At 39.3% G+C, this 25,679-nt stretch overlaps 1 protein-coding gene across 2 annotated transcripts in view; it reads left to right on the forward strand.

Moving 5' to 3' along the window:
• Positions 1–25,679, forward strand: part of KCNQ5 (potassium voltage-gated channel subfamily Q member 5) — a 294,208-nt gene that overhangs the window by 246,808 nt on the left and 21,721 nt on the right. The window contains exons 6-10 of one of the 2 annotated variants that reach the window (XM_071548602.1): positions 4,356–4,466; positions 6,507–6,602; positions 9,927–10,021; positions 11,558–11,584; positions 20,646–20,866. In XM_071548602.1, coding sequence (XP_071404703.1) covers positions 4,356–4,466; positions 6,507–6,602; positions 9,927–10,021; positions 11,558–11,584; positions 20,646–20,866 — 550 coding nt within the window. The remainder of the gene's footprint in view (positions 1–4,355; positions 4,467–6,506; positions 6,603–9,926; positions 10,022–11,557; positions 11,585–20,645; positions 20,867–25,679) is intronic. The other variant, XM_071548603.1, reaches the window with a different exon arrangement.

A 25,679-nucleotide genomic window follows, 5' to 3' on the forward strand; every position in this document is an offset into this window, starting at 1 on the left:
TACTAGTGTTAACTAGAACTCTGTGCATTTATAATGACATTTAGTTTGTACATTAATTAGTTTTGCTGCAAATGCAATGCAATTAAGATTTCTGTCTCTCTTAGATGTTTGACAGCATTCGTCTTAATAAACTATTATTTTCTAGTAGTATCCAGTAGCTACAGTTGGATATAGAATGGCTCTGGCACTCCACAGTGACCTGTTGGTGAACAAAGCATATTATAATGAATGATATTGTCACAATGACTAAGTCAAATGAGTTAATATTGATGTCATTTTTCCATTTAATGTAATGATAGCATGAGCAAACTACATTTTGTTCAGTTAAGTGATGTCAGGTAAAGATTCAAAAGGTAAGTAGTGCTAGGAGAATAACATCAGAAAGAAATATTAGCATAGAATATGGCCTCCTGAGTCCTATCTCATCTAATTGAATTCATCTAAGTTATATAATCACATTCATTATTATAGTACCTCTCTTACAGTAACATATTTATTAGCTCAAGCAATGAGATAACAGAAGTTCTATCATTGTTGTGAGTTTTGAGCCTGACCAGTTGACAGTGCCTGCCTTGGCTGGTCTGTTCAGACACATTTATAGAAGTAACTAAAATGGAGTGGTTTGCATCTGGTGTAAAAGACAGGACTCAGCTAGCTCACTTAGCTATGCAGGAGTGTGATTCAGATGCTTAAACATAAGCATACACTACCATCAAAGATCTGTTGGAGGGTGGGATGCCTCTCCTGTGGGTAGTCCCTCTTCAGATGCCCTAGGGCATTTGAGGTGGTACTAGACATTTGTTTTCAGGCAAGCCCAAATCCTGTATTTAAGATAGGATGAGTTACCTGCTGGAGGAATTTCTCTTTCCTTTGAGCATATCACGGTGACCAGATCATGCTAAACACGTAAGCATTTTACTGTTCTTATTGAGTGAAATTAGTCCAACATAAATATGCTCTAAAAGGTTTGGCTCATTTTCCTTGTTTAGGCTATGGTGATCAGACATAGAGCTGCTCAGCAGGTATCTCCAGAAAGACAAGATTTACACACATTGTTATTTCTTATACCATAGGGGTTTGGGGGTTTTTTGATCAGTTGGTTTGTTTTGCTTTTTGGTTTGGGGGTTTTTTGCTTCTTTGTCTCCTCTCAGATAAACATCCCATCTCTAACTACCTTCACAAGTTTGCCACAGATTTTATGGTTCTGTTCCTTGCTCATTCTTGGCCCTGTGTGGTACCTCTGATGCAGTTTCCTAGGTACTATTGTCCTTGCAAGATTGTAGTCCCTGCAAAGTACCAAATTACTTCCTCCAGCCACCCTTGAACTTTAGTCACTTCGCTCTTACCCACCTGTGGGATCCATCCTTCCCTCACGGTGCTAGCTGTAACTTCTGTCTGCTTCTCACAATATTATCAGTGACATCTGGAAATTTCTTATGTTGTCATGGTTTCACACCCAGTAATTTTCCACACCCTCTTCAATGAATTTAATCTTAGGATTATGCCAATCAGGGCCTGGCCAGTGATTTATTAATTCACTTACACTTACAAAGATGCAGAGGATTAGACCTGAACTTGCCCCTGAAGTTGTCCAGAGAAACATTTTCTTATTTGAGTGATGAGAGGAGTATAAAATGAAGATCAAACCCATTTGTTCAGTGTTGAGTAAGACAGGACAGCAAGGTGCTGACACCTATACACCCACGTAAAGACTGTCCTGAGATAAAACATCTCAAAGTGAGCAAGAAGCCACCGATATTCCTAATCACAAACTGATACCAGTAAGTCCTTAGTATCTAGAAGATTTGAGGGAAAGCCTTTAATATGGTCCTGTTATTTACTCTGGAGAAATTCCAGACATACAGTGTGTGTGACTGCTTCTAGTTTTGGATCGCTCTCAGATGTCAGGCCTCAAAGGTTCAAGTTTATCTCTGACTTCTTTGGAATACAGTTCGATGGCAATATCATTAATATGCAGATGGCACTTGGTTCTGTTTCCTTCTCATTAGCCCAGGCAGGAGATATCTCTGTACTTTCCAGCGTCTGGCAGAGATAGGGAGCTGGACTGAAGCCAAGAAAGCAGGCTCATTCCAGAGCTCCAAACTGCTTCAGAATGACTAGCCTCAAAACAGATTTTGAGGAACTTTTATTCAGGGATTCATTTATTCAAGTGCTTCACTCCTCTCGGGCTCTTAATAGCCTCAAACTATTTTGCAGTTGTCCTCTGATCTGAAGAGCCGTGATTATCTTCTTGAGCAAACAATGGAAAACCAAATCAAGCCCCTCTGCCAGGCCAGGAGCATGGCTGCATCATTTCATCCCTGCCGGAAAAGAGGAAGCTGCGTTCTCATATCCATTCCTCCTTATTGCTCCCTCTCAGTCACTTGCTGCCTTGTGCAGGCTCTGGAGCATGTTAGGCACATCCACAAGTTGACACAGCTCACCAAAGCAGCAGAAACAAACCACACAGAAATGTGGATCATTCTCTCCTGTGTCCTGGGTGACATTGGCTCACCAGAGTCAAGCAAAAGCCAGGAAGAGGATAATGGGGCAGGGAAGTGAAGAGAAGCAAGGAAGGAGATTGAGACCTGATACTCGTGCAAGGTGGTGTGTCTGTGACCAGTCTATTGTTACAAAACTCAAGACTTGATAATCACTTGAAATTTCAGCTGCCGAAGCCTGAATTCATCTCTCTCTTAGTCTCTATGGCTTTCTCAGGGTAAATTACACACTCAGTTTGTTCCCAACAATGGAAGCAATTAAAAGCACTGTTTACTATCTACAGAGTCCTAAATAGTCGAAATCTAATTACTTCCAAAAGACTTTCCTTCTTTTGTCCCGTGGTGACCTCAACATTAAATAGAATTGTTTTGGCCATCTTGCCTAGGAATGAACTTTGAGGAAGCTGGAAGCAAAATAATGTCTCTACAAGGCAATTTCCTGAAGAATTTGTTGCTGCCAGAATATTTGCTAAGCCTGAACTTGCCCACATTTGGTACATAATGTGAAATAATTCTTCATGCACATGTTCTCTCTAATAACAGCCTCCAGAGTCCTTGGCATTCAGCCTACTGTTGTCTGTCTTTGTCCCTTAACATCGTGTGCCGTTGCCTGAGCACGCGTCCTGCAGCCTCCCACCCGACCTTCGGAAATCCTCTGCTCTGCCCACACCTCCTGCAGTTGCCCACATCAGGGAGCTGTGTGGGCCCAAACTCCTCAAGATGGAATCACAGAGACACAACTTTCTCCCCCCAGTCCTCAGGTTTCAGACTAGTATGGTTCCCCGGCCAAGAATAGCCTGGAGGACAATTCATTGCGTCAGGGAAGACTCTTGGACACACAGACACACACAGACATGCACACACACATAGAGGAAGCCCTAATCTTTCGCCTCCAAGATATGGTTGGTGACCCACACCCACGCACCATTATCTTGGTGGTATTTGCCACATTGCTGGTGGCCTCCCGTCAATGGGTTGCATGCAGTGAACCCTCCCACCTGTACTAAAGTCTGCCATGGACTGCACAGGTACAGCAGGGCTTTTTGAAATATCTGTATGCTGAGCCTCTGGTTATACTTGCCACATGAAGGGATTAGAGGTGCACTCCCATTTCTCTTTAACCTCTGCCCAGGTAGGTCTGACGTAACATGATCCAACACTGCTAGGTACCTCTGTGTCTGTTACTGGGTAGTAACCTTTGGACCTTCATGTCAGGAGTGATATAGGTATATCCAAGTCTGTCAGAAGGAAGGGAAAGGGACCAGACACTTCTTAAAGTTCCTTCCAAGTTTTGATTAGTGTTTTCTGTGTTTCAAAAGATAGTTCACTTCAAGTTGTACTAACGGGCTTGCAGAAAATGCAGCTGCTTCTTGCAGTTCCTTTGACTTTATATCATCTGCAAGAATCAGCTTCCTTCCTGCTATATTTTTCCAATATGATCTCTTTGTCACTTATATTTATGTAATTGTGCAAGTACATAGTTATATTTCCCTACAGAAAACAGGTGAAACTCCTTTATGTCCACGGAAAAGAACACTTTTATTCTGCCCAGCTTTCATAATTTCCCTCAAATTTGGGATCAAGACCTTTTTATTATTTTTAAACTTATTTATTTCTTATTTGGGTGCTTTTCTCACATTTATTATTTATTTCAGTTTTATTCAGTCATAAACAGTAAGTTTTCACAGAAAAATTTCTTAATGTTTGTTTATTTCTGGTTTTTTTAGAAACAAGCACATATTTCTTATGTCTTGGATTATTTAGTGGAAATGCTGCTTCATGCAATGTAAATAATCTGAAACTAATCTGTGAGTGACTTCTGGTAAACCACAATGTTCATCGATTTCTTTTTAGATCACATTGACAACCATTGGCTATGGAGACAAAACTCCTCTTACTTGGCTTGGAAGGTTGCTTTCCGCGGGATTTGCGCTACTTGGCATTTCTTTCTTTGCACTACCTGCTGTAAGTATGCTTATAAAATTTGTAAAAAGATAATAGAAATTCCTGTAGCTCCTGCCACTGTTATGATACAAAAAGCTGAAGGAAGCTGTCTACATGAAGAACTGTTTACGGGCTTTTGCTCTGTGACAACACTAGTAAATTGGTATTCAGAATCCAAACAAAAGGTTTGGTGTCAATGCTTTCATTTTGGGGAGTTTCTCTGTCATGGACAAAACTGGGAAATATTCATATATTAGGTTGCATACTATTGTTAAAGGTAGAAAATTATTTCTTTTGTTATGAATTTTGGCTTATATATTGCTGGTTTTCTTTCAAATTTTTCAAAACAAAAGAAAAATAAAAGCAGATTGTATGTTTTTCTGAGTTAGACTATGTTGAGAAAAAAAAAGATATTTCCAGTAGCTCATCTTGTATGACCATCTTCAGGCTACCAACAGAGAGTAGAAGGTGGCTTTAAAACAACCAAAAGTTAATGTGATTGAATGTAAAAAATGCAACTATCATTTTCTGTGAATGATTGTAAATAAACATTACTGTTCGTCTATGTTGTTTTTTCAATGTTGAAGAGACTTTAATGGAAATGGGAATCATCTAATGACTGAAATATAGTGTAGCTTCAGAAATAACTTCTTATTTTTGTGAGTGAATTTCTTTTTCAAATTAGTATTGAATAAGCATGAACTGAGAAGTGACATTTGGGGGTTTTTGTATTGTCTCCAGTGCAACATATTTTAATGTTTTGATACTCAGATACATTATCTGTAGATCACTATAAAATATGTATGTTATAATACTGAATTTGTTTTCAACTATATAGACAAACTAAGATTAAAAGTCAGCATTTGCCAACAGCATTAAATCATCTGATGCACTGCATTTATTTCTTACTCTAGGTACAGCGAGTATTTCAGTATCTTTGGCATAATACAATGCATTATAATACAGTACCTGTTTGTGAATATTTGACATTTATTGGCACGTAATTAATTCCTTTTGTCACCTAGTCACCACTAACAAGAAAGTTAGTCTTAGCAACACTACAATGAAAGGATGAATAACCCATATTAAAGATGCCAGAACTTTTGTTCCTCATGTCATATCTGTGTACAGATAATGATTTTCCTCATAAACACTTCTGTGCTGAATCTGTCTGTAAAACAAGAGGAATGTGTGAAACTTGTGCACTTCTAATATTATTTTGTTCTGACTAAGAACTAAGTGGAAATATTATTCCTTATAATGCAGACATATCCAGCAGAAATATTACACTCCCCTGGAGATTTTTAAACGCAGATTGGACATGGCACTGAGTGCCATGATCTAGTAAATGGACTGGAGTTGGACCAAGGGTTGGACTCGGTGATCTCAAAGGTCTTTTCCAACCCAATCGATTCTATGATTCTATGATTCTATGATAAGGAGGAAAACATTCTCAGTCTTTGGATCTGTTCAGCAAAAGTCAAGTTTATCTTACTCAAAGGTAAAAAGGCTAAAAGCAGAGAGATTTCATAATCAGCTTTTTTTCATAGCCTCTGGAATGAACAGTGGGCATTATTTAGATGGGAAAGAATGAGAAGAAATGGCCTGATTCTGTTAAGAAAAGCATTTTCTAACTTTTCTAAAATCAAAGTTTAGAATAAGTACTGCAGATACGGACTCTGAGGTCCAAAGGTATCTGACATATCTGCCAGCTAGTCACCATTCATGACTTATGTTCCTCTAAACATTCCTGCTTGATTTTATAAATATATATCTATATCAATCTCCATGGCCTTTATAGTTGCAGAACACAGTGTAGCACAAACCCAGGCAGTGGTCGGGATAGGTGGTCATGGGTAGCACCACAGATGTTATCTAAGAAGTCTGCTGCTTCATCACTAAAGGGCCACTGGTGCTATGCCTTATACTGTTATATATTGTCATAAATGTATTATCTGAAACAATCATATGGTGTAACATCTTCATAAAATCTTTGTAAGTAGTGATGTGTATTTTTTGAAAAACTACCTACACATTGATAAATGACATACTGTATTGCAGGGTATCCTTGGCTCTGGATTCGCACTGAAAGTGCAGGAACAACATCGTCAGAAACATTTTGAGAAAAGAAGGAATCCAGCTGCAAGTCTAATTCAGGTAAATACAAAATCACAAAAAAAAAAAAAAGCATGCGATTTAAAGTACATATTGGAGCAAGTCTTATTTCAGTTTGCGAAGTTTTGTGGAAATAACATTTAACACATTGGTTACTTTCATGAAATAACTGTGTTTAGTGACTGCTGTGTGTTGCCATAGTTCTATATAGAATCACAGAATCATTTAGATTAGAAAAGACTTTAAGATCATTGAGTCCAACTGTATGTAACCTTTTTATCTGTAGTTTTTGAGTTCTTCTAGCCGTGGACAAACCAAGCCGTGGATGTCAAATACCTGTCAGCAGTTAGGAAATTATTTGGAAAAGAGGACTGGTCCCTAGACAACCCAATAGACAGTGTAGCACTCTTGCCAATATTAAGCTACTTTTCATCTACTGCAGGGTTGAGAGTGTTCCAGTGAGTGGAAGTGGGGAAAACAAAATTGTCCTACATAGAGAATTGCTTTCACTATTAGTCAATTCAAAAGCTGGAAATGTAAGCACTAAAAATTCCAAAATGTCTGAAATTGTCTGAAGTTGTTTCAACTCCAGTATGGACAAGATGGTGCAGAACAACAAAAAGTGGTGTGATATTTGTTAAGCAACTGTTTTGCATAGGTTTTTTCCTTAACTTACCGTCCTAATTAAAAATGAGAAAATCCTCTAAAGAATAATGTTGCACCAAACTTTACTCTGCTTGATTCACTGAAAAAAAAAAAAAAGGGGGGTGTAAATAATCTAGAGTCCGTTTATTTTCTTGGGATACCAAGTGTTCTATATATGCTGCTTATGGTGATTTTTAATTTTGAAATAACAAATCCAAATAAAGAAGTTGAACATGAATATTCTAGATTTCCATGTTAAGTACAGGACAGATTGCCTTTGAAGCATTCTTAAAATTAATAAATGTTTTCCACTATTACTTTTCAATTATTATTAAATACTACATATTTAAGATGAAATATTTGTTAGAATAATCAATAAAAATAATTGCACTCCTTTTGTGTCTGTTGTACTTTAGAATGACTGTTTAACATATTTTCTCAAGCATATATCTAATAATGCATATAAATCTACTTCTTCCAAGTTTGGTTGCCAGAGGAAACACAAAATAGATTAAGGTTTTGAATGTAGTTCTTCTTATTATTTTATCTATATATTATTAAGACTATATTAGTAAGACAGCATGCTGTATTATATATTTGTAAGACAGCATGCTCAATGGATTAACAGTAGCTAGCTGACTGATTTCAGAGAGTGACTCCCAACAGGTAAAATCATTGTGAAAGAAAGACATTTGTTGTGGGATCCCACGATGAAGACTGTTCAGCATTTACATGTTCATTTACATGTGCAACACTTTCAGTGATTCAAAATTTATATTAAAACTGTTGATAGAGGTACTTGCTAATGGCACAAGACCTGGCAGAATTAGAAATATGAGGGCAGGCACACAGGAATAAAACCGCAGATGATCTGAAATTATTCCTGCCAAATGTCTTAATACAACAAATACAAAACTTGATTTAGGAACAGTGATATTAGATTATTACAAGATACCTCTGTTCTAGTATTAGTGACACTGGAAAGAATTTGATAAAGCATAAGAAATACAGAGGAGAAAGCATGAGAAAGGAGGGTCAAGAGTTTGATACGTTGCCAGGATGTTACTCCACCTGGTTTTATTACAGTCTTTAGATACAGAACCATAAACAATACAAGAAGAAAGCTGTTTTTACCACTGTAGTGTATGATGATGCTCATCCTAATATGCTACATATCAACTCGGCATCTAAAGTTTCTAAGTGAGACTCAAATATTGGAGAAAGCAAATAAAACATTGGAAGAAAATTAGTCAAGGACTGGAGAAAATTTCATGTTCATAAAAGCAGGATGAGTGTGAACTGCATATCATTGTGTACCGTAAAAGTGCCCAGGGGTTTTTAAATGGTCTGTTCTAGATATTGATACTGAACTACCATGGAAATCAGTGTGCTCCAGCTTCTCAGGATAATGTCTATTTACTAATCAGTTACTCTGTAGAATTAGTTTGTGCTAACTCTTCTGTTGTCACAGATAGACTGCTTGCTAGAGCCTTTACCTGACCTAGAGATAGCTGTAGAAAACTGAAATGTTTTGTATGGACGTACTTTTCTCAATTTCTTTGACTTATAAGAAATATTCAATGTGAGAATTATCTAAATGTAATTCCAGAGAGGAAATCTTGGGACCTACAGGACTATTTAATGTAGCAGTCAGAAACATAGCAAGTAACTCTGGATATAAGCCAAAACCAAAGAGTTTCAAATTAAAAATAATGCAGAAATTTTTGACAATGAGAATGATCAACGAATGAAGCAAGTTACAAAGCAAGTTACAAGTTCTCCATACGTAGATGAAGACTAGATATGTTTCTGGGAGATATGCAATAGGAAAATACAGGGTATTAGATTCCATACAATACCTAAATGACATATAATAGTTGACACTATACAGGAAGCACAGATACTCAGCTAGTACAAATTAATATAGTTATGCTGACATCAGAGAAGCTGTTCTAACTTGTGCAACTGAGGCTCTGTCTTACCATCTACCTGCAGATATAAATCTGAACAGTGGATACATTTTTATTGCTTTGCTTTGACTGCTCACCTCTGATATTATTAATTTTGTGTTTCTAAGTGTTTAGCAGTGTTTCAAACCACAGAAAATACTTCTCTTTTCTTCTAAATACTTTTGACTGGTTTTCATTATAACTTGCAGAATGTATTATGACACTTTCTTTACCTCAGACTGCAAGTCTGCGTGGGTGTCCCCTATGGACTTGCCACAAATAAATCCATGTAATGCTTTTCAGAGTACCCTTATGTGCTGAATGTCCTCTGGTGCTTTCATGGAGCCAGTAACTCCTACCTGACCATGTAAAATGTGCTGTGGTTCACAAAACTTTTGGTAGGTTTTTACTGGTACTCCCTGAATCAACCTAATGGAGCATATCCCAATCTGAGCAAAATCCCTCCGCTCCGTAGTCACTGTGGTGGCTTTATCACTTCATTTTCTTGGTTCCTTTGTGCTTTTCTATTGTTTCCCCATACCAGGCTTCCTGGCGGTTTTATTCTACTGATGCCAGCCGACCAAACCTGACAGCCACCTGGCGATATTATGAAAGTATTCTTCCTCCCCTCAGGCATGTATCAGTGCTATGAATGATAAGAGAAAGACATGACTTGTATTGGTTACTAATCTGCTTTTCAATTTTTTGTTTCATCCCCTGCTCCCCCTCGCCTTGTTTTTTCTTTTTTTTTTACCATATATCCTGCACGTAGTGTGTATGGCGTAGTTATGCTGCTGATGAGAAATCGGTTTCCATTGCTACCTGGAAGCCTCATTTGAAGGCCTTGCATACCTGCAGCCCTACAAAGTAGGTACAAATATGGCAGCTGGTGCTGTTCTTGGTGTCTGTTCAAGCTTATAGAAAACTAGTATTTGTCTGTTTCGTCTTGGTTTGTTTTCTTAAGTCCTTTTAAGTCCTTTCATTAAAAATTTCAACTAACAAATGAAATCAGTATTATCTAGGAGTCTAAGACAGTGGGATAAATACAAATCATTGCCATTTATCTAAGAAATGCCCAAGCATTAGAAACATTTTCCCCAAAACCTGCTCATGTGTCACAGTTAATGCTTTACCCAGTTTCAAATTGTCTTTATGAAGGAAATTATTAACACAGAGCTTGTTCCTTGACTCAATGGTATGTTTATGCCAATGCCTCTGTACAAGGCTATAGCTACTGATCTATGTTTCTGAAGGAAGAGTGCCTTGTGGTATTTTGAAGGTGAATGCACTGAGGAATTTGCTCCTTTTTGTCATAACTTCAGATATATTGAGTATTTCCCTACGGCAAAATATATATTCACTACCACACAGCCAGCAGAAAATGACTAAAAAGACCTGATGCCACAGTGTGGCAGACAGGAAATATTTGATATCCTAGTTTGAGTGAGAATTCACAGGGCACTGGCAGCCCAAGACTTTTCAATAATTCAGTAAAAGATTTAGCAGAAGGTAGCAAGTTGACTGATTCAATGTAGGGCACAGATCAGGAACTAAAAGATACTTGATAAAGATCAAAAAGGAGAGCACTAAGAGCCTTATGGGAAAGCTCTGATAAGCATCCTAACTGTTGTTATTGCAGACAGTGGAAGAGAATTAGTGGTTTCTCTCAAAGTTGGGTGATGAACATCCACATGACAGTTAAAAGGTAAATGTGTGCCAAAAAGCTCAGCCAAAAAGAAGTTTGGCTGAGTATCCAAAGCTGATCTTTGAATTTCAAAGAGTTGACAAGAACAGAGCCGTAAGTAATCCGTTACCATAACTGCAATTCCAAAATGCTCCAAACTAAAAGGAGCTTTTAGATTAAAAGTTATATGGAATATTGATTTTTTTTTTACATATGCAAACAGGTTGAAGGCAACTGGTATAAATGGATAGATATTAAATTACATAAATAATGAAGCTATATCCCATGTAAAATATTCGCAAATATGACTGTCCCTCAAAACTGCATCTGTTATTTTAAATAAGTGTATTGCTGTGCTATCCTAAAATTAAGCCTTTTTATTTACCAGAAATAACTTTGTCTAATAAGAACCTACAGCTTTCTGTTATATATGTGTCAGCAATGCATTTTGCCTAAGTGCTTTGCCAACTCAGTCTGCAGTGGTATGTACTAAGCATGTTATGCATGTGTTAAAACAACTGAAAATTTCTTTTCCAGAAGCATTGTAGTTATAAGTCTTGCTTGAATGTTTTTGTGGTTGCAATGTAATGTGTGTGTTGTACACCAATTTTAACATACCCATTTACATTAATCATATATCTAACATCATCTGTAACTAAGTAATGTGATTACTATCTGCATAACAATCATGTTTTTCCCTCCTACTCCCTGACCTGAAGAAAAGAACAAGGGGAATCTTCTAGCAGGTTTGTCTTTCTTTATTTCTTTTATCTGTGAAATTGCTGTTTCCTAATGGCTTTTAGATGTCTCAGGTTCTGTACAGTAGGTTCAGTGAACAGTAACTTTTGATAGATAATCACAAACTGGATTTTTTAAATTCATATTGATAGACTAATGCTGATGAAATTTGCTTCTTTGTCTCAGTTTTTGTATGGAAAAAATAGGCATTTTTTTACATTTCTAGTCACATGTTATAACTTTGAAAGGTTCAGATCGAATCATGGCAGAGCAGCCAGTGGAGCAGCCTCTCCAGACCCAACTCCTAGGCAAGGACACAGCCCTGCCTTCTGCCATAAAATCAGTGCTTGTTGTTTTCAGGAATCACAATGGAAATTACAGGCATATAGTTTAATTTGGCTTTGTGAACAAGTCCACTAGCCCTCCATTGCAGGGGAGGGGCCCTCCAACAAGGCTAGTTTGGTAAGGATCTGTGCTGCCGTGCAGGAGTATCCTCAGTGCTTTCTCTGTACCATGACTCCACATTTCCACTATCATCTCCTCCTAAGGCATGTTTTGGGACACAGAAGGTGGGGGGAAAGTAACACTGAAGTGACTCACCTGCCCCTGGCTGCACAGTTTGCACTCTCACACAGCCCAGCTCAGGCAGAGGAAGCAGCCTGGTATCTCTTCTAAAGTTACCATCACCAATGATGGCTGGGAGATCAGGTGGGTTTCCACATATCCTAGATGCCTGCAGCAGACACAGGCAAGCCTTGGAAGGGCTCTCCTCACTGGATAAATAAAGCCCTGGAAATGCACATCCTAAGGCAGCAGAAGAAAATGCTAGTCTTTGCTGTACTGATAGTCCAGCACATCAGCCTCTGAAATACATGCACACCAGAGTTTTACTGTGGTTCACAAACACTTCTGGGTTTTTTAGTCAGGAATGAAAGTCTTTACATCAATTACCCATGTCCCATTCCACTTTCGAGATTGTTCCTTTGGCACCTGGCGCCATCCTTTTCCTCACAGTGTATGTAACTGCTGTCACAGTGACAAGAGAACAGGATTTGCTGTGTCAGTTCTGTGACTTCTTATGTACATTATCTCCGTAGGCTTGCTAGCAACATATTGATCTCATTAAATTATTACAGCCTGATCCAAACTTTTTGCACTCACTGGCTGAATTTCCCACTCTTTCAACAGCAACATTTAAAATTGGCTCTTTTTAAAGGTGAGACTGAAGTTGTCAGTAAATGAGTACATTCCTCTAAAACTGTGATTTTTGCAGAGGGGTGAGGCTATTCCCAGTTGTACCTGGAAGCACTTGAGATAAAATTACTTACGATAGCTGGACACTAGATCAAAACAAAAGAAACCCAAACCAAACACCCAACTGTCAAAACTATAATTCATGCTCCATGTTAGTGATAACTTTTATGGCTTTAAAAGAAGTCAGTGATGTCGCCAAATTTTTTCATTTTATTTTCACTAATGGAAGATCACAGAATCATGGAAGAACAGAATATGCTAAGTTGGAAGGGACCCACAAGGATCATTAAGTCCAGCTCCTGGCCCTGCATAGGACCATCCCCAAGAGTCACGCCATGTGCCTGAGAGTATCACCCAAATGCTTCTTGAACTCGGTCAGGCTTGGTACTGTGACTACTTCCCTGAGGAGCTTGTTCCAGTGCCCAGCCACCCTCTGGGTGAAGAACCTTTTCCTAATATCCAACATAAACCTCCCCTGATACAACTTCAGGCCATTCCTTTGAGTCCTGTCACTGGTCACCACAGATAAGAGATCAGTGTGTGCCCCTCATCTGCCCCTCACAAGGAAGTTGTAGACTGCAATTATGTCTCCCCTCAGTCTCCTCTTCTCAAGCCTGAACACACCAAGTGCCCTCAGCCACTCCTTATATGGCTTCCCCTAAGGCCTTTCACCATCTTCACTGCCCTCCTTTGGACACTCTCTAATGTCTTAATATCTTTCTTATATTGTGGTGCCCAAAACTGCACACAATATTCAGGGTGAGGCTGCCCCAGTGCAGAGCAGAGCAGAGCAGGATAATCTCCTCCCTTGACCAGCTAGTGATGCTGTGCCTGATACCGCCCAGGACACAGTTGGCCCTCCTGGCTGCCAGGGCACTGCTGGCTCATGTTCAACTTGCCATGGACCAGGATTCCCAGGTCCCTTTCCCAGCACTGCTTTTCAGCATCTCATTCCCCAGTCTGTATGTACATCCAGGCTTGCCTCATCCCAGGGTCAGAATCCGGCACTTCCCAAGATGTTTGTCCCTTTAGAGACTCCTAACTAATATGTGCACTGCTGCAAATTAGTGTATGTGTAAAGATGAACTAGTCAACTCCTGAGATCCTGGTCTATGGTAAAAACCCTACAGAGCACTCTGTGCCTTTTAAAAACATTGGATTTTATCAGTGGCAGTTTATCATTCTTATGCTTACATACTAGTGTATTTTTGTATCACTGAAAATACATGTGGTGTATGTGGTCTTTTGTGGCAAAATTGTAAATACAAACTGCTGCAACATACTTTGAGATAACTTTCCTCAACTGTTTAACTTGTTTCTTACTGCAATGCTAGGCAACTTGCATGAGATGCTATGTGAACTAAGCTGCTTGTTTCACTCTTTAAATGAAGATGTGCACACGTAGTGCATTGGATTGCTTTCTGAATTATTCTCTTTGCTCTGTACTTCATTCTATTAACAGTGCAGAAGAACTTGTATTGCTTTAAGTAAAAGTTAATTATTTTGTTTCCTACCAAAGTGACTTATATTTACAGAAATTAATTCTTGCATTTTTTCATGTATAGTCCTATAGCTGTTTATTAGGTAACTAGATGTTGCTGTGCATTTGAGTTGACATAGCAGTGCTTATGAGGTTAGCTTCCTATTGATTTTAATAAAAATATGTGTGTTGTAATTCCCAAAATGTTAATCATTTATCAAAGTATTGGTAGATGACCTCTCTGGTATATCTATGCTGTAAGTGAGATATTTCTATAATCAGTTCTAGAGTTCTGCAAGTTATTTAAAAAGCCTATTTGCTAAATTCTCGATATCCACATACTGAAGAGAAGTATTTATTTGTGTTCAATTAAACAACAGGCTGAAAGTGTTCCTATGTATGAAACTAGATAAAGACTGTTCAATCTTGTGACATCCTGAGAGCATAAGCAGTCTTAAGCTGTGTGTAGGACATGCATGAAATGTCTGCAAAGGATGAATGTCACCCATCTAGTGCTGTAACTTGTGAGCCTAAATATTAATTCCCTATTCAGACAGCTCTCTCTGGTGCAATAAGGAGCAGTTTTGCCAATATAGGAGTTTGGGTGGAAAACTCATCCCTGTTCTGTGGGGAGCAAATTGTACTCTGGAATTCTCTTCACCTCCTATACCATGTCTGTTTCTAAAAGTAAACTTAATGTAAATACTCTGCATGAACCATATGAAAAAGAAACTGCCAGTAATGCATAATCTAACTTGAGGTGGAAAGCCTAACCCCTTACCTAGCACTGGAATGCTTAGTAACATGGTCCTCTATCTCCCCTCACTCCTAGTAAGCTTTATAATAATAAACAGAAGCTCTTCAGGATTTACACCCCTCGGAAACATAGGTATTCAGCATCCTGCCTACTCATATGATGTTTGAGAATGCCAAGTAACATCAGGTGCATGATTCATTTATTTCCCCTCCTTAGTACTTTAAAGTTCCTTACTTCTCCAAGCAATGTTTCTTAATTTATTTATTTTTAAGTGCTTGTAAATCCCTTGTTGCTTGTTGCCTGCAATGCCATTAACACAATGGCAATAACACAAGTTCTTTGAAATTCATCCAGTCAGACAATTGCAGTGCACAGCACGCTGTGGTTTGACAAAGCCCTGTTCCTCTTATCTGCCCAAGACTTCAACTTTTGGAATGCACTACCCTGCAGAGTTCTAAAAGTGGGATTGAATATTTGGGTAAAGAAATTTCCCCAAGTCCAAGAGGATTTTTATAGCCATGGCAGTTGAGTTCTCCATCTAATAATTACTGGGTAATATTAAGCTACAACATGCTACGTAATTACAACAGTCAAAATGTAGAATTGTTGTTGAGAAGAATCCCCTTGAACACAGCCTGTGGAAGTTGTGCCTGCATTCTGTACTGGAAGGTAGAGGAATGCATGTTAAATCAACCATCTGCTTCAGTTGAATTCTGTGGAAATTGTGTCTCTTACCAAAAATGGTAATTCCTAGATGAATGGATCTTACGGGAAGAAACCCATTACTTATATCTCAAGCTGACTGCATTTTTTTCTTATTTTTTAAAAATAATGTAAAAAACAATAGAAGTACAAACAGGTTAAATGCATAAAACCACATAATATTTTTTTCCTGTTTGAAGATTGAACTATGAGACATGACCCAAAATTCTTGTTATTACTCATTGAAGGTATGAGATATAACACTTCTTGAGTTCACAATCCTAGCACGAGACTGGTGGTGAAGTCTTGAATGTTTGAACTGTGGGTATCACTGTACTATCCATTGCATTTGCATTTGTTCAGTTTAGCTTATTTTCAGTATGACTTTAGACAAGAATCAACACCTGTATTTACTGGAAGTTAACTGCTGAAAATTTGCATGTACATCTGCTTGCTTTTGTTTGACATAGGTGATAATTTTTGGCAGTTTTAGCTTCTCTCTCAAGATCCAAAGCATTCTCCCTCATCCTCAGGCTCTCCAGTTATTTCTGATTTATTTCAATTTCTCCCTATTCCTGCTCCCACCGTCTGGCTCACTATGAAAAGCTGAAAAACAAGGTGTAAGTTGTGGCTAGTAGCAGGCAGTAGTGCTGCAGGTCTGAGGCTGAAGCAGAGCAGAAGTTAAACTTGACCAGATATGCGGGAAGCTGATCCAGAAAATGGCAGAGCGAGACTGGGAGGGAAAGAGAGGGTCAATTAACAAAAAAAAAGTATAGTAAGATGGTCTATGGAAGATAGAGCAAACAAAGGTTTGTAGGCATTTGTCAGTTAAAAGAAAATCTTACACAGTCTAGTCATTCGGACCAACAAGAGTGGCGTTCGTTCCCCTGCAGTGAAGCTACAGTGACCTCTAGTGTCCCTAAACACCTATTCCTTCATAAATCAAAGGTGGGAAAAGCAGAATTTAAAAAAAAAAAGAAAAAAAAAGAAAAAAAAAGAAAAAAATAAATAAGAACTAGAAAGTCTTTTGCTATCCCAGGGAAGTTAATGGCTTGGGCATACAAAAGGAGGAATGAGTTGTAAGATCCTACAACGGACCTGCCAGAAGGCAGACAAATAGAGAAAAGTAGTTTGCTTTTCTTTCACATAGCTGCCAGTTATAGTCGATCTCCTCTGAAAGCTCCAGAATTATCAATATGAATGCATTCCACTACTTGCAACCTGTAAGAATAGAGGAGTAATAGGTCCAAAGAGATTACCATTGCCAGGGGAGACTGTAAGAGGAAGTAAATGTGTATTTGAACCAACTGGGCTAAACTATCAGTCATATAAGGTGTAGGAAATGATGGACAGACACACATCTAAAGGAATGCAGAGATTATTGAGACAGCTGTGGATCTCTCAGATCCTTGTCATTTATGTTTGATTTGGGAACTTACACAATTTCATTTTCCTGATTCTTTCTCCATGGTGTTTGCCTTTTGGAGAAACATTCAACTTGAAGTTTGGGATAACTTGTGGGGATATGTGAATTTCCAATGGTCATTAACAAGTTGTACATTAATTCAAGGGATTTCCTTTGGATACCATGTAACAAGAGAGGAGAAAAGGTGAGAGAGAAAAATGTAATAGGTTAGGTCGTGCAAGAAAGAGGGGAAGGATTTTAGCATGCACAGGACAACATTAAATCAGAGTAAAGGGCCCTAAAGGCTTTAGTTGCTACCAATTCAAATGCAAATGTCCAAAGATGCTTGAAAGGCATAAGATTATCTCCACTCTGTATCTCTAATGCCATCCTCATCCCTATTGCATTAAGGAATCTAGAGCCAGGAACTAGCCTATAGCCCATAAGGAAAGGGACTTTCACTCCAGGAAAAAAACCTGGTCAGGGTCCCCCGAAAATGCTCTGATACAGTTACTCTTTCATGATTGTTATTTATCATATATAGAAGAGCCCCATGGCAGTGTGGTCCCAAGAACAACAGTTTTCTTTCCCAAGCACAAATTCCCCACTGCTACTGGTCATACAATTTATGCCTGCACTGAGTAGGACTCAGTGACTTCAGGAACATTTCCCACCAGTCTCAAAATAGGAACAGGAATCCAAGAAGCAAAGAACTGCTATAACCAGTCTCTTTGGAGATGCATCTCAAGATGCCAAGCAGAGTTACCAAACCATGCTTCATTCAGGGGCTGCATTTCTCTTCAGGACGCAGCCTCCTCCACATGGACCCTTGGCATGCCAGTACATTGCCATTGCTACAAAGCAGACTTTATTTTATTTATAAGTATTAGCTCTGCATTTTAAATTAATATTTTCGTTCTCAGTGTTGCACTTTGAAAAATGTCTATAGCACAGATGAAGTTCCTACTGTTCCTTTCACCATTGCCTCATTGCTTTGATTTGGAGAACTAAAGATATTCAGGTTAAGTAGCCATTGTATACCATTCAGCTTTTATAAATGAAATAATCATGTCTATCAACCATTTAAAGTCGGCTATTGCTTTCATTAGTACAAACTGGCAGAACATAATTTGTGTTTTTTTAAATTTTCATTTTAATTTTGGTGTTAATGGGATTATAACAAATTTTATCTACATTGATAGTTTTTATGGCCATCAATTTTCCTTTTATTTTATTAGTACAATGGCAAGAGATCTGTCCAGAAACTTTTTAACTCTAAGATTTGTGCCAAAAAATATAATTTGACTTCATGCTTCAATAGCAATTTGATATTCAAATACAATTCGAGCCATAAGGGGAGTTAAAAAGCACAGCAGGATACATGTAGGAATAATATCTATAATAAAAAGTCCATTTTATTTTCTTGCTTATAGTGTATGACAATGCAATAATGTGGTTAATAAATATTTTACAGCTTATATTTTCACTAAGTTGTACAATGCAAAAGATTCCTGAGCTGAAATGTAATTCAGTCTTGAAATGTAACTTGTATTGATAAATTGTAGAACTCACTTTTCTTTCAAATGGTAGGTTCTGTGGGTCTTTTGTATTGTGTATGCCACAGCACACAGTACTGCAGACCAGGGTAACAATTTGCAATGGAAATAGATAACATTTCCAGAACCACGATGTGTTTATTTCAACAATTGCTTACTTTGGGCATGGGAAGAAGGTGATTACATTCAGAAATTGTAGTAAAGGTATTCTTTGAAGTAATCCAACATGCCATAGAGAAATATATTTTTCTCATAATCTTTCTGTTAATGTGCTCATTTTTTAGTATTCTTGAAAATTATCTCATAATATATTTCTCAGCATGTGTTTTGCCTGTGAGAAACTGCATCCTTTCTGTTCTCAGTGATGTTTGTATTGAGATTGAAATGCTATGCTATGCTATGCATGGTCAGAGATATCTCTCTATCTCAACTTTTCACAGTCACAGAAGCTTATAACTACTTTTCATTTCATATAATTACATATTAACACTGTATTTTCAGAGTGCAGAAGGTGCAACATCTAAGAAACCACACAGCCCATATTAGCATTAGTCAATTAGCTGCAGAATTCCTTTCTGTTGAAAACATCTTACAGGCATGCTGAAGTTAAATGCAAAGACTTTGAGAGTACTAGAAAGTGTAGTTACTTCAAGAACCACCACAACTTGCAGGTAGACAGTCTTTGCTCTAGGTGTTTTAGAAGCCCCCACAAAGCCTACGACAGAGCAGTATGACTGCAACACCCAGTAACATCACACCATGAACAGCTACTGCATTGCCCCTGTTCATCTCTCCCCTTGCGAGAATTGATCAAGATTACCATACTGCTGCTCAACCAATTGAACTTAACCTTGCAGATAAAACAAGGTTTCCAGACCTTTGTATCAACTTCCTTTCTGTTTCCCCTTTGCATCTTCTGCTGCAGGAAGAGACAAAGGTAAAAGTGTCAAATAATGAAAGAGAGTAGGCAGATAGTCATGGTGACCACAGGATGTTCATCAGATACGTTTGAACACAAGCAAAGGTAACTTAAACACTGGGAAATAGAAAATCTACATATCCCACATTTAGCTGACTGTAGGGGAGGGTTATAAGCAGAGCAGGGGTAAAAAAAAGAGCTTACAATTGGCCAACCATAAGAAGACCACAGGGTCGTCATTGATCCAGCAGGCACAATCAATCTTGGCTGGACTCTTGTACCTGTCCTAAAGCACCTGTCCAATACCACCTGCATGTAGTCAACTCCCAGCTTAATCTCCAGCAATGACTTTAGGGAGCACACAGCATATCATTTTCATTAACTGGTCATCAGGCTGTTTCTTGGATGTTTTGTTAATTTTTTTTTGTCTTGTTCAAGTAAATGCTGTAATAAGGAATTCTGGACATGAGCGAACACTAATCATGCATATGAAATGTTGGAAGTGCCACATCCTGAAAAATCATGAATACAGTAACAGTATTTTTGCCTGCTTAAAAAAAACAAAAACAAACCAGACAATACTATGTGGCATGCAGTAAAATAGAATACATTTCAGTTTTGTTTATCTGAAGACATCACCAGAAATGCAATGAGCTAGGCTAAGATGGAAACAAAGCTATTTAAAACTCAAGAAATAGGAAAAAAACCATAGATATTGATGTGTACTAATTGGGTGAAATTTGTTTTTATTTGTTCATTTTACTTTCCTTTACAAGGTTATTCTGTACTGTATGAATGCCAATGATAATGCTTCTATCAAAAAATAATTACATGAAATCAGTTTCATTCACAAATGAAATATATTCAATGAAAATAAAAGTGTGTAAGAAACAGATTCAGTGAGAATTTTTAGAAATTATTTTTAATTATCATACAGTAGAAAAAAGAAATGGAGTGAAGGAACTATGAAATAAAATATATGTCTCTCCATAACAGTCAAAAGCTAAGTTTTAAGGAGCGGGTCCGGATGGCCAGTCCACGAGGTCAGAGTATAAAAAACAGGCAGTCTTCAGTTGGAGATCGCCGGTCACCAAGTGCCGACATTGCCACTGAGGGCAGCCCAACCAAAGTCCAGAAGAGCTGGAGCTTCAATGACCGAACCCGCTTCAGGCCCTCCCTGCGGCTGAAGAGCTCACAGCCCAAACCCACAGTTGACGGTAGGAGTTTTTCACATCTCCTTTGTCGTTGCATGCTGCTCCGAGCCTGCTCACGCTCTTGTACACTCAGACTGTGAGATGTTTTAGGAAAGCGAAAGAATTGTTATTTGGAGGCAGAGACACAAGCTGTCTATTGTCTGCTTAAAAGAGCATGCCAATGTGATTTTTTAAAATGGGAAACTTTGTGTGATACATAGGGAGCAACTGGCAGAAACAGTAGTCTCTATGAAAAGTTGCAAGTGGGCTAAATGCGTCCAAGGGATGTGGTTGCAGCAGCTCCTCCATCACGGCCCCTCTCCCACCACTGGGCTCAGCTGATGCCAAAACCTGCAGCCTCTCACTTGTGGTCCACACAGCATGGCCAGCGCTGCAGTGTCTGTACCTTTGCCAGCCGAGAGCATGGCTTGTATAGAACTGGCTCCCTCAGGCAGAGTAGACCTAGTACCTCCCCTGGAGATGCAATTACCTGCCACCAAGAGATGTACTCCTGGGTTCTTTAAGTTTTATCTGGCATGATAAGGCAGGAGGCTTTAGCAAACAAACCCAGCATTATTGCTTTTATGTATTGCTTTCTAAAGGATATTTTAGATGTAGGAAGCACTCCTAACATGTGAAGTAGTGGGTCTTTGTCAAAATGGCTCTGTGAAAATGGCTTGATGAATCCACAGCAGGCAGCCTAGCCTTTCCCTCAAGCTACCTCCCCCTCTGCTCTCCATTCTCTAGCTAAAATCCCATTACATTACCCAGGATTCAGGCAAGGATTTTCACCTGTCAACGTTTGCCAAACAAAGACTGTGACTCCCCTAACCAGGGACCACCGAAGTGGGTGAAAGAAGCCTCCTGACAGGGAGGAGCTGAGTACCAGATGAATGTGACCCCTGGATGGGAAGGGTCTGGCAGTGAAAGGTGCACTTACACAGCTCTGTGGGTACTGCTGCCCCCAATGGATTTGGTTCTGGATTTCTCCATTCACATTTTTCCCAATATATGAACATTTAGGTCTTTCTTGTGGTACCCCCCAAGTAATAAATAAGGGAGACAAACTAGTTGGCTACCACAGAAGGCAGTGACCCTGTGTGTCAGGTTGAGCTGCCCAACACAGAGTCAGAGCCTCCCTCCAAGGGAAAAGGAGGGAGGGGAAAAAAACCTGGAAAAAAACAAAACCTGAAGCAGCAAACTTCTTATACAGAAGAGAGACAATTAAAAACAGAATATGATATAACACATATATATATACAAATGTGAAAAGAAATAACAACAACCCTACTGAGTTGCCCACACAAATAATATAGATTCCAACCACCCAGACCCACAAAAACACCCCAAAGACTCTTCCTGAGAAAACTCTCAGTAAGAGACGAGAACACTTAACAAGAAAATGTTCACCTCCCTAGATAACACAGCAGTGGAGTGACAGTGAGACCTAATCTCAGCATAAGCAGTGGCAGCACATCCTCCCAGGGCTGGGGCAAAGAGAAGAGGAAGAAGCTCCACCTCCCTCTCTTTCTATACTTGAGATGGCATCAGAATATGGTATGGATACCGTTGGCCAGTAGGATTCAGCTGTCAGCTGGCCTGTCCTAGTCTGAGCCAGCTGATAATCCGAGCCTTACTCTAAAATCAAAGCCTAAATTTAGGCCTAGCTAAACTGATAACACCCTGACTGTATGGGAAAGGTACAGTATAGGTCATTTGATCCAAGTAAAGAGGTAACTTCAAACTCTACAGTGGCAATCATGCATGCTGTATCCAACAATTGTGATAGAACTAATTAGACAGAAGTGTGATTTGGATGTCTGCTTCCTTGTTAAGAGCATGTATTGTCACAGACATGTAGGTTGCAAAATACCCATTGAACTGCAATGCCCCATCCCTCAGCTGAGGATGCAACACAACTCTTCAGGAAAAGCCTGGATAAATACACATTTCCTGAAGGGCAAACAAGACAAATCAACACTGTTTGCTAAGGTCATCATTCCAGGCTAGTCTTCCCCCATGGAGACCTCTCAGATGCACAAATTCCAAATTTGGCTGTATTTCAGTGAGCTGCTGGGGTACACCGGCTACCAAGCTGCTATGCAGGTTGCTCACCACTCCTGTCTCCATCCTGGGACATAGGTCCTGGCTCATGTCCCATGGCAGCTGCAGCACAGGGACTGTGTGACGCTGGCCTGGGTTTCCTGCTGATGTGAAACTCAGACAAGGCCATGTGCTCCACAGTGGCAAGTGAGAAATGCTCTAGATAGCAGAGTGTTTGAAGCTACCCTGTCTAACGTTAGGCTTCTTACATAATAATTTATACAGCACAGGTATCTCCTCAGAACTGCACTAGAAGTAATTTCAAAAGTTAAACCCATGTAACTCACACTATGCCTGGAAGTGACCTAAGAGAGTAGTTTGTTGAGCACTGTCCCAGGGTATCAGTGGCTTACTTCTGCCCCAGCCCTGCAGCCTGCACCTCACTTGAGCATCTGTTTCATTCTTCATCAACCCATTTGTCATATGGGCATTTCCTCAGCATGCCTCCTATTTTGCCTGTACATATTGTCATCAATAGGAATGATTTGCACAAGAAGATCATGCTCCCTCTGATTGTCTGCCTCTCACAGAAAAGGTGGCTTAAACAGCACCTTGGGTATATCTGTAGATAAAAGATGGTAACAATAACAGAGCACTCACCGCTGTCCGTAAACCCTTAAGGATTTTCCTGCTTCTCAGGGTGAGCACAGCCTGTTTCCTGGTCAGTGATTTCCAGCTACCAGTCCACCCTTATGAACTGGGGCCAACAGATATGCCAATTTCTCATTCGTGGCAGAAGGAACAGCTTCCATTGTCTCCAGCTTTTAGGTAAATGCCAAGTTTCCATTCTGGGATTTCATCCAACTACTTCTAGGACCAGTATGACCAGAGAGATGTCCGGTGCGCTCACTGCTGAGAGGCAGCTCCCTGCTGCCTTACCCAGACCTTTGCAGGAAAATTCAGGCACGATGAACCTTGATTTCTTTGTTTGTTGGTTTTTTTTCTGTGTGTTATCAATTTTATAGTTTGATATGCCTTCTGCACTTGACAGCTCAATGAGAAGGATCTCGAGATGATGTATTTAGTTTAGAACATCTTACATTTTTCACTGGATGAATTAAAACGTATTTGCAGCATTTTATTCTTATCTTTAGATTGCCAGGTCCTCCAGTTTTCTTCTTGCGGTATTCTCCAGCCAAATGATTAATTGTTTTGGTGGCCCAATCTTCAAGCCAAAATTAGAAGCCACCACTTTCTGCGTGAAATTTTGGACACAAACCAATACCCTTGAACAGGTGGTCCTTCTGGTGATTCTTACATCTCTAGCATGTTTGGGGTAGAAGAAATTACATATACAATAGACCTTTTAGGCAGTGACAACATAGTACTGGGTACCCAGTTCAGTGTTAAAATTTCATATCAGTGATCTAATGAAAAAATAATAGTCTTACTATTAATTTCTCCTTCCAGAAGAGAATACAGAGGAGACACATATATTTCCTTCATTTTTCTTTCACTATATGGGATTTGGGTTTGTAAATGCACTTCCATTAGCACAGTCAGAGGAGGAACTACCTCTCTATCAAGGTGAGGTGTACTGAATTCTATGTGAAAATAAAGAAAAGAAGCAAATATATAAGGAGAGGGTTCAGAAAAGAAGGGAAATTGTTAGCATGTGAGGATGATTTAAGGGAGATAAATAGTCAACATTGTGACTTTGCAGGGCTGACTGGATTCTGGTAAGGACATGGCTGGAATCTGTGCCAAAGCCATAAAGAAGAGAGTGCTGGAGAACCATGAGCAATTAGAAACTGTCCTGTAAATGGACTCCAGACAGGAGCTCATGGGAGGTAAAAGGCTAACCTCATTGAAAATGTAGTAGCCTTCCTCTTAGGCTACCCAGTAACAAACACTCTAACACTCCCCCACTGTATATTAAAATCACAGAAGGAGAATTTCTTGGGCAGCAAGCAAAACACTTCAGCTGGCCACACGTATCTTCGCAAAGGATTTTGGCATAACAGCCTTAGAACAGTATGCCAGAACCAGTTAAAAATGGCTTTATTTATAGGTAGCAGCAGTCCACTGAAACTGCCTATAAACCATGTCTTGTTATTGCCAAAGTGCATCTGACAATGGCAGCAATTATTTCAGCTACATATGTGCATTTGCAAAATGGAATAGAAACCTGAAAGAGCGTTGATGGCTAGAGGTGTCTTTGGTGGCATGGCTGCAGATGCTTCTAGCCATTTAACAATGCCTAGGAGCACAGGAGAGTGAAAATAAAAATCAAGACTTACATAATCTGTCTTTAAATACATGTGCAGTCTCTGGTGACATGTGATTCACAACTGCCAGAACTCTTGTTTGAAGAGGGGACTCTGCACAAATTAATGAAGGTGCGAGGATGCTTTATTTCCAATACCTGTTAGCAGTCTTGAAGGGAATTATCAGGAACAAGTAGATCAAAACAAAATTTTCACCAATCAAGATGGGTACATAGTGAAGCTTTACAAAGCGCACACTTGAAAGTATACATGAATTGTATAGGGTCCAGGAAGAACCTTTCCCAAAGGGATGCTATGTCACATGCACCAAGGTGCTGCCTGACCTTGGAGCCACACCCAGCTACCCCCATCCCTGTACACAAAGTGAGCCAGGAGCCACCTCTGGGCCCAAGGCCTCCTCATGCAGTATGGCTTGTGTCCCTGCTAAACAAAACCAGGGAAACCACAGCCAAACTGCCCATGAGGAATGGTCCCCAGTACATGAGAATACCCACTGGCAGGGGTCA

Source organism: Pithys albifrons, chromosome 2, assembly GCF_047495875.1.
Source record: "Pithys albifrons albifrons isolate INPA30051 chromosome 2, PitAlb_v1, whole genome shotgun sequence".
In the NCBI taxonomy this organism is placed as follows: domain Eukaryota; kingdom Metazoa; phylum Chordata; class Aves; order Passeriformes; family Thamnophilidae; genus Pithys; species Pithys albifrons.